Source organism: Blennius ocellaris (genome assembly GCF_963422515.1).
Source record: "Blennius ocellaris genome assembly, chromosome: 21".
NCBI lineage: Eukaryota > Metazoa > Chordata > Actinopteri > Blenniiformes > Blenniidae > Blennius > Blennius ocellaris.
In genome coordinates, this window is record NC_137670.1 from 721,542 (window position 1) to 730,582 (window position 9,041).

The 9,041-nt window shown below is 51.3% G+C and overlaps 2 protein-coding genes across 2 annotated transcripts in view; one reads left to right on the forward strand and one right to left on the reverse strand.

Moving 5' to 3' along the window:
• Window positions 1-424: 424 nt before the first annotated feature.
• On the reverse strand, window positions 425-4,840 carry acbd4 (acyl-CoA binding domain containing 4). Its single transcript, XM_080517762.1, is given in 10 exon segments — window positions 425-625; window positions 697-741; window positions 839-1,029; window positions 1,099-1,548; window positions 2,446-2,557; window positions 3,020-3,104; window positions 3,256-3,365; window positions 3,367-3,377; window positions 3,566-3,769; window positions 4,696-4,840. Coding segments are annotated over 9 exon segments (1,221 nt in total). The 5' UTR covers window positions 3,657-3,769; window positions 4,696-4,840; the 3' UTR covers window positions 425-499.
• A 3,645-nt stretch (window positions 4,841-8,485) lies between these two features.
• Window positions 8,486-9,041, forward strand: part of LOC308145483 (microfibril-associated glycoprotein 4-like) — a gene marked incomplete at both ends in the record, with an annotated part of 2,178 nt that continues 1,622 nt past the window's right edge. The window contains 2 exons of the mRNA XM_080516939.1: window positions 8,486-8,617; window positions 8,863-8,901. Coding sequence (XP_080373065.1) covers window positions 8,486-8,617; window positions 8,863-8,901 — 171 coding nt within the window. The remainder of the gene's footprint in view (window positions 8,618-8,862; window positions 8,902-9,041) is intronic.

Here is a 9,041-nt window from a genome sequence, read left to right on the forward strand (position 1 = left end):
GTCCACCTTAACGTTACCCACAATCCCCTCTGCTCCAGTCCACCTTAACGTTACCCACAATCCTCTCTGCTCCAGTCCACCTTAACGTTACCCACAATCCTCTCTGCTCCAGTCCACCTTAACGTTACCCACAATCCTCTCTGCTCCAAGCTGGTCCTTCATGGTGTCGATCAACTGTAACTGTAAAGAAACCTGATACATAAAATATTAAATTATTTGTTTTAAATTGATTTTGTCAATCGTGTGTGTGTGTCTGGAAACATGTCAGTGACCTCTGACCTCATCACAAGGGGCTGCCAGTGAGGAAATCCAAGATGGCCGACAATATAGCCACTTGTGATTATTGCTGGCATTTTTTGTCATCGATGATAAAAACGTTGAGTTTCACTGACGATCAATAATCAATCAATTTCAGAGGCAATAATGATGTATTACTGCTTTATTAGTGCTTTATAACTGAATGTGACAACGTGGTGTAATAACATGAATGATTCCTCCGTCAGCTCCTCCTCCTTTGAACTCTCTTCAGCAGGAGCAGCAGGAGCTGAGCAGCAAAGGGCCATACCAGGAAGAGCAGGAGGGTGGAGGAGGAGACGTCGGGGGACCACCACCTCTCCTGGGGGGGCTGAGAGAGAGAGAGAGAGATTGTTTTTATTTATAAAACACTTTATTTACATTACTGTGAGGAGCTGCTACCTCGTCTGAAGCTGCACAGTGTCGACACAGTCTCCAGTCTGGACCCTGCACACACACACACACACTTATTGGTACTTGAAGTACTCCCAGCAGTACATGTAGCAGTACAGGTAGAAGTACACGTGTGGGTCAAAGGTCAGACCTCCGCCAGCTCCTCCACCGCCTCCAGCCTCTCCACGACGCTCCTCATGTCCTCCCTCAGCCTCCGTAGCGTCAAGACGATCTGCTGCTGGAGGCGGGCCTCGTGCTGCTCCGCCCCCTCTTCTGGGCCCCCGCCCCCACCTGGCCCCGCCCCCGGCGACCCCCGCCTGGGGCAGTCCGGCGGGCCCCCGCCTGAGGGTGGAGGAGAGGCGGTGAGAAGGGTGGAGCTGCTGTGGAGCCTCACCTCCAGCCTGCCCTCACCTCCTCTCCAGCTGTGGGGGGTCGCATCCCGTCCCCGGCCCCGGTCTGTCCTGGGGGGCCCGTGGCCCCGCCCGTCCTGCAGGCCTTCCCCCCCATGCCCCGCCCCCACCTGCCTCCCGCTGGGCGGAGATTCTGGTTCAGGTCCCCGCTGGTCCACACAGTCCACCGAGTCGCAGAAGGTCTCGTTCTCCGAGTCGCTGGTGGGTGCCTGGGACCCCCCGGGGCCCTCAGACCTCCTGGGGCCCTCAGACCCCTCGGGGCCCCCCGACCCCCCGGGGCCCTCTGACCTCCCGGGGCCCTCAAACCTCCCGGGGCCCTCCGACCCCCCGGGGCCCTCCGACCTCCCGGGGCCCACCGACACCTCGGGGCCCTCTGACCCCCCGGGGCCCTCAGACACCTCGGGGCCCTCCGACCTCCCGGGGCCCTCAGACCCTCCAGGACCCCCCGCTTCTGCAGGTGACAATAACACATCTATTGCCATCTTTTATCCATTATGTCACTTCACCTTAGAACCTAATAATGGGCAGTCTGTGACCTCTGACCTTTGAACAGGAAGTTGGCTAGTCTGTGACCTCTGACCTTTGAACAGGAAGTTGGTTGGTCTGCGTGACCTCTGACCCTAGAACAGGAAGTTTGCTAGTCTGCGTGACCTCTGACCCTAGAACAGGAAGTTGGCTAGTCTGTGACCTCTGACCTTAGAACAGGAAGTTGGCTAGTCTGTGACCTCTGACCTTAGAACAGGAAGTTGGCTAGTCTGTGTGACCTCTGACCTTGAATCAGGAAGTTGGCTAGTCTGTGTGACCTCTGACCTTAGAACAGGAAGTTGGCTAGTCTGTGACCATTGACCTTAGAACAGGACCTTGGTTGGTATGTGTGACCTCTGACCTTGAAACAGGAAGTTGGCTAGTCTGTGACCTCTGACCTTAGAACAGGAATTTGGCTAGTCTGTGTGACCTCTGACCTTTGAACAGGAAGTTGGCTAGTCTGTGTGACCTCTGACCTTTGAACAGGAAGTTGGCTAGTCTGTGTGACCTCTGACCTTTGAACAGGAAGTTGGCTAGTCTGTGTGACCTCTGACCTCTGAACAGGAAGTTGGCTAGTCTGTGACCTCTGACCTTTGAACAGGAAGTTGGTTGGCCTGTGTGACCTCTGACCTTAGAACAGGAAGTTGGCTAGTCTGTGACCTCTGACCTTTGAACAGGAAGTTGGTTGGCCTGTGTGACCTCTGACCTGAGAACAGGACCTTGGTTGGTCTGTGTGACCTCTGACCTTTGAACAGGAAGTTGGTTGGCCTGTGTGACCTCTGACCTGAGAACAGGAAGTTGGCTAGTCTGTGTGACCTCTGACCTTTGAACAGGAAGTCAGGTGGTCTCGGCATGTCGTGGATTTCCAGGTAAAGCGGCTCGAAGTGTTTGAAGAGTGAGGCGGTTTTCTCGTTCATGGGCACGGTGTCAATGACCTGTGGGGAGGAGTAATCTATTACTTCAGGGTTACTGAGGGGAGGCTTCCTGTAGTAATCTATTACTTTCCTGGTCCCAGGTACTTTCCTGGTTCCTCGTCCAGGTTCCCAGCAAGCTGAGGCCAGGAGCAGGACCTCCACTGAGAGACCTGCTACCAGCCACTGACACCACCACACCGGTGCTATGGATCAACTGGTTTCCCAGATAATTGGTGACCAGCCTCCATTCCTGGTAACTCTAACTTCAGGATTAACTCTGGTTTTCCGTGTTAGTTACTCCAGGTAACTGACATCCTGGTCTGTTAATCCAAATCTCGTTCAATGTGTTTTTATGATGTTTCTCCATTTTATGTTTGTTGATTTTATAATATGATGATGTAAAGTGTCTTAAAAAGTAAGATTATTATTCTTGTTATTGTTGTTAATAACAACAACAACAACAACAACAGGAGGACGAATGACCTGCTGAGCAACTTTCTTCATCTCGTCCACGTAGAGCGCCATGGCCCTGTCACTGCTCATCACCCCCAGACCGCTCCACGCATCCCTACACACACACACACACACACACACACACACACACACACACACACACACACACACACACACACACACACACACACACACACACACACACGATTAATATCGTTATATTTCACACAGAAGTTAATAAAAGCGTTTCCAAACGAGACCCTCACCACTTGATCCGGCCCACCGGGTCCCAGAATCCGGGTCGAGACCCCCTGCAGGGTCCAAACACTGACTGCTTGTAGAGACTGTAGAACCGGAGCATCACCTGGTGGGGGGGGGCGGTACCAGCCTGGGGGGGGGGGGACATTGAGGGACGTATAAATAGACGAATCCAAGAACAATAAAATGAAGCCGGTAGAAAAATAAAGGTCTAGATTCCAGAGACCAACTGGAGGACGTCCTCCACAGAGGACAGAGAGACAGACAGAACGACGAGACAGCAGAGACCACGCCCCCTGCTGGACATGCAGAACCCACCAGTCCTCGGCAGGTTGTGGATCACGTCCACGGCGGCCTGGAAGCGTCTCTGGTGGTTCAGCTCCGACTCGGCCATGGCCAGAACCGGCATACCTGGTCCAGCCTCACCTGGTCCAGCCTCACCTGGTCCAGTCTCACCTGGTCCAGTCCCACCTGGTCCAGCCTCACCTGGGGGGACGGACACCTAGAACCTGGACAACTGAACTGGACAACACAGCAGAGACCAGGACCAGGACAGGGTCAGTATGAGTCCTGGACACAGTGAGGAGACAAGGTGAGGAGACACAGTGGGGAGACACAGTGAGGAGACACACGGTGAGGAGACACAGTGGGGAGACACAGTGAGGAGACGGTGAGGAGACACAGTGAGGAGACACACGGTGAGGAGACAGTGAGGAGAGACAGTGAAGAGACAGTGTGGAGACACAGGGAGGAGACAATGAGACACAGTGAGGAGACACAGAGAGGAGACACAGTAAGGACACAGTGAGGAGACACAGAGAGGAGAGACAGAGAGGAGACAAGGTGAGGAGACACAGTGAGGAGACGGAGAGGAGACAGAGAGGAGAGACAGAGAGGAGACAGAGAAGACAGTGAGGAGACAAGGTGAGGAGACAGAGAGGAGACAGAGTGAGGAGACGGAGAGAAGACAGAGAGGAGACAAGGTGAGGAGACGGAGAGGAGGCAGAGAGGAGACACAGTGAGGAGACAGAGAGAAGACAGAGAGGAGACAGAGAGGAGACACAGTGAGGAGACAGAGAGAAGACAGAGAGGAGACACAGTGAGGAGACAGAGAGAAGACAGAGAGGAGACACAGTGAGGAGACAGAGAAGAGACAAGGTGAGGAGACAGAGAGGAGACACAGTGAGGAGACAAGGTGAGGAGACAGAGTGGAGAGACAGTGAGGAGACAGAGAGAAGACAGAGAGGAGACAGTGAGGAGACAGAGAGGAGACAAGGTGAGGAGACAGAGAGGAGACACAGTGAGGAGACAAGGTGAGGAGACAGAGAGAAGACAGTGAGGAGACAGAGTGAGGAGACAAGGTGAGGAGACAGTGAGGAGACAGAGAGGACACAAGGTGAGGACACAGTGAGGAGACACAGTGAGGTTATATGGGGGGTTTAACACACCTGACCTGTCTCGCGTCTCCCGCGACCGCGAACCGCATGTGTTTACTTCCGTGTCCCGTCACGTGACGGAAGCCACGCCCCCCAACAGACGCTTCACAGCCGTCGAGGAAAATCCCAGCTGGATGTTTGTGGACAGTTTTTACTGTCAACAGACAAACATCATCAGCTCTGCTCACTGACACTGACTGGCTGGACGGCTGGTCACGTGACTGAGCTCGCTCCTCCCGCACATAGAGATACAACAGTAGAAACAGAAAAACACTCAAACACAGAAGGAATAGTTGTATTTCTGTGACACCAAATACTAGATGAGGGAAAATATACATAGCTGCAGCACTATATATATATATATATATATATATATATATATATATATATTATCTGCTTATAAAAACATAATGTGTGTAGTCAAGATATAGAGGGACATGAGGTAGAGGGGCATTTCAAGAGTGAGAGGGACATTTCAAGAGACAGAGGGACATTTCAAGAGGTAGAGGGACATTTTAAGAGACAGAGGGACATTTCAAGAGACAGAGGGACATTTCAAGAGGTAGAGGGACATTTTAAGAGACAGGGGACATTTTAAGAGATAGAGAGACATTTCAAGAGACAGACGGACATTTTAAGAGACAGGGGACATTTCAAGAGACGGGGGGACATATCAAGAGACATAGGGACATTTCAAGAGGTAGAGGGACATTTCAAGAGACAGAGGGACATTTTAAGAGACAGGGGACATTTTAAGAGATAGAGAGACATTTCAAGAGACAGACGGACATTTTAAGAGACAGGGGACATTTCAAGAGACGGGGGGACATATCAAGAGACATAGGGACATTTCAAGAGGTAGAGGGACATTTCAAGAGACATATGGACATTTTAAGAGACAGGGGACATTTTAAGAGATAGAGAGACATTTCAAGAGACAGACGGACATTTTAAGAGACAGGGGACATTTCAAGAGACAGACGGACATTTTAAGAGACAGGGGACATTTCAAGAGACGGGGGGACATGTCAAGAGACAGAGGGACATTTCAAGAGGTAGAGGGACATTTCAAGAGACAGAGGGACATTTCATGGAGGGAGACTCCTGACGTATGTGGCAGGTGGTTAAACTCCATCACCTGGAAACCTGGAGGACGATCCATATAAACTTCCATCTTTGTCCAATGAATGTTAATAAGTTTTATTGTTGCTTTGAGATTGTAAATGTTGAGTCTGTTGCTTCTCCTGCTGGTGATGAGCAGAATGATAAACATCGAGATACGACAAGAAACGATAGCAAACAAACCAGAAAAGATCAGAAGCACCAAGAAATGCCTGGAAATGGAACATTCCAAACATCCGCGGATGAAGAAAGTGACGAGGAATGTTTGACATCTGGAGGTTAGAAGTCGTGGATCCAGTTGTGTGACTTTTGTTTTAACGTCGAAATAGAAGAAACGATGGAGGTTCAACGTGGCGACAGTCAGAAGAACAGGAATGTTCACAAACACTTTCTGCCCGAAGCAGCAGCTGCTGGATGGACCTGTTCCTGGAACCTGGGGGACACCTGGGACACCTGGGGAACACCTGGGACACCTGGGAAACCTGGAATCTGGAATCTGGGGAACACCTGGGAAACCTGGGGAACATCTGGAACACCTGGGAAATCTGGAACCTGGGGAACACCTGGGGAACACCTGGAACACCTGGGGAACACCTGGAACACCTGGGGAACCTGGAACCTGGGGAACATCTGGAACACCTGGGAAACCTGGAATCTGGGGAATATCTGGAACACCTGGACCACCCGGGAAACCTGGAACCTGAGGAACATCTGGAACACCTGGACCACTTATAAAACCTGGAATTTATACCTGGCAAACCTAGAACATCTAGAACCAAGAAGATCTGGGACACCTAGGAAACCTGGATCACCTGGGGAACCTGGGTCATCTGGAAAACCAGGGAAACTTGGAACACCTGGAATCTGTGGAACATCGAGAACAACTGGGAAATCTGGAACACCTGGAACGATTGATATCAGACCCAGTTCCAGACCCTCTAGTGACCCGGTTTCAGACCCTCTAGTGACCCGGTTCCAGACCCTCTAGTGACCCGGTTCCAGACCCTCTAGTGACCCGGTTTCAGACCGTCTGGTGACCCTGGTTCTCCCACCGACTGATCAGTCAGTAAAGTAACTGAGGATTACCAGTAACTAGTAATTGTTGGTGTTTGAGTGACTTGTTGTTGCAGAGCTCGTTGTCATGGTTACTGGATTCCTCGATGTCGTTAAGAAGCCTGCTGCGCTCTGATTGGCCGGCTCCATCACAGCCCGCTGCGCTCTGATTGGTCGGTTTCCACCACAGCCTGCTGCCCTCTGATTGGTCGGTTTCCACCACAGCCCACCGTTATAAAGCTGAAAGCAGCAACATTCTCCAAACGCCTGGATTCTCCGCAGAACGCTTTCTCATCCGCTCATCAGCATGTTTCACACCTGGCAGGTGAGTCTGGAGCTTCACCTCCTCTCCTCACCTGGCAGGTGAGTCTGGAGCTTCACCTCCTCTCCTCACCTGGCAGGTCGTTCCCAGCATCCTCACATATCAGTCATTGGAGATAAATGTTATTTGGCATTTTTCCGGCAGTTTGAAGTAGCGCCTTCAACTAATAGGACTGGACTGGACTGGACTGGACTGGACTGGACTGGACTGGGTTGGACTGGACTGGCCTGGACTGGACTGGTTTGGACTGGACTGGACTGGACTGAACTGATTTGTGTGGGTTTAAGCTTTGTGGCGTCAGTCGCCGTGAAAGAACTCCCTGGGAAACAGCAGCTTGTCAAAAAAATATTTTGATAATTGAGCAGAAGTGACGTTGAATTCTACAGTAAAACCTGGAAGAATGTGAAGAACTGGCCTTCCCCCCCCCCGAGGGCCGGCCCGGGGCGGCACAGCAGCCACACATCATGATGGTCCCTCCGCCTTGCCTCACTTGCTATGTTTTATGCAAATCTTGCAGCGAGTCGTCAAGTTGTGAAATATCGCAGCAATTTTTTTTTGCAGTTTTTCACAGGCACATTCCTGTTCAGCACTCTGACAGGGCCGTCAGCCGAAACAGGAAGTTCAGCTCCCAAATGGGGGGGGGGTTCGAAAAGTCCCTCCTAACTCGTTATCTGTGGACTTTACCTGAACCCCTTGATGACATCACGGAGTTAAGGAAAGGTGTTAGGATGCTCCCTAAAGGAGTCAGTGAAAGGCGATCACGTTGGTGTAGTGATGTCATAATAGCGTGACGGCGGAGTTAGGAGGGAGAACTGAGATGGACCCAAACAAGTTCAGCTCCTTTACAGGAAGTTAGGCTGTAACAGGAAGTGTAGTTGTAACAGGAAGTTCAGTTGTAGCGGTAAGTTCAGGTGTAGCGGGAAGTCCTGCTCCCTTACAGGAAGTTAGGCTGTAACAGGGGGTTCAATTGTAACAGGAAGTCCAGCTCCCTTACCGGAACTTAGGTTGTAACAGGAAGTTAGGCTGTAACAGGAGGTTTAGCTGTAACAGGAAGTTTGGCTGTAACAGGAAGTTTAGTTGTAGTAGGAAGTTCAGCTCCCTTACAGGAAGTTAGGCTGTAACAGGGAGTTAGGCTGTAACAGGAAGTTCAGTTGTAACAGGAAGTGTAGTTGTAACAGGAAGTTAGGCTGTAACTGGAAGTTAGGCTGTAACAGGAAGTTCAGTTGTAACAGGAAGTTCAGCTCTGTTTCACCACCTCACACTTCCTGTTAAACGCAGTGTGTGTTCCAGTTGCTGCTGGTCGTCATGACGACGCCGCTGGTCAGCAGTAAAACCAGTTTCCATCCTGAAGACTGTCAAGACGTCTACGACTACTACAAGAACAGGCCCAGCGGAGTTTACACCATCTACCCCGTCAACATCTGGAGCCCTGTCAAGGTACACCTCCACCCTCCTCAGCTGCACCCTCCTCCACCCTCCTCAGCTACACCCTCAGCTCCTTCCAATACTTGTTATTTTTTATTTTGATAAACCTCACCTCACCTTTCCTCACCCCACCTCCCCTTACTACACCTCACCTCACCCCACCTCTCCTCACCCCACCTCTCCTCACCCCACCTCACCTTACTACACATTATTTCACCTCTCCTCACCCCACCTCACCTCCCCCTCTCTCTTTGTAGGTTTACTGTGACATGAAGACGGATGGATCTCGCTGGACGGTGAGATTGTGTGTGTGTGTGTGTGTGTGTGTGTGTGTGTGTGTGTGTGTGTGTGTGTGTGTGTGTGTGTGTGTGTGTGTGTGTGTGTGTGTGTGTGTGTGTGTGTGTGTGTGTGTGTGTGTGTGTGTGTGTGTTCCGCA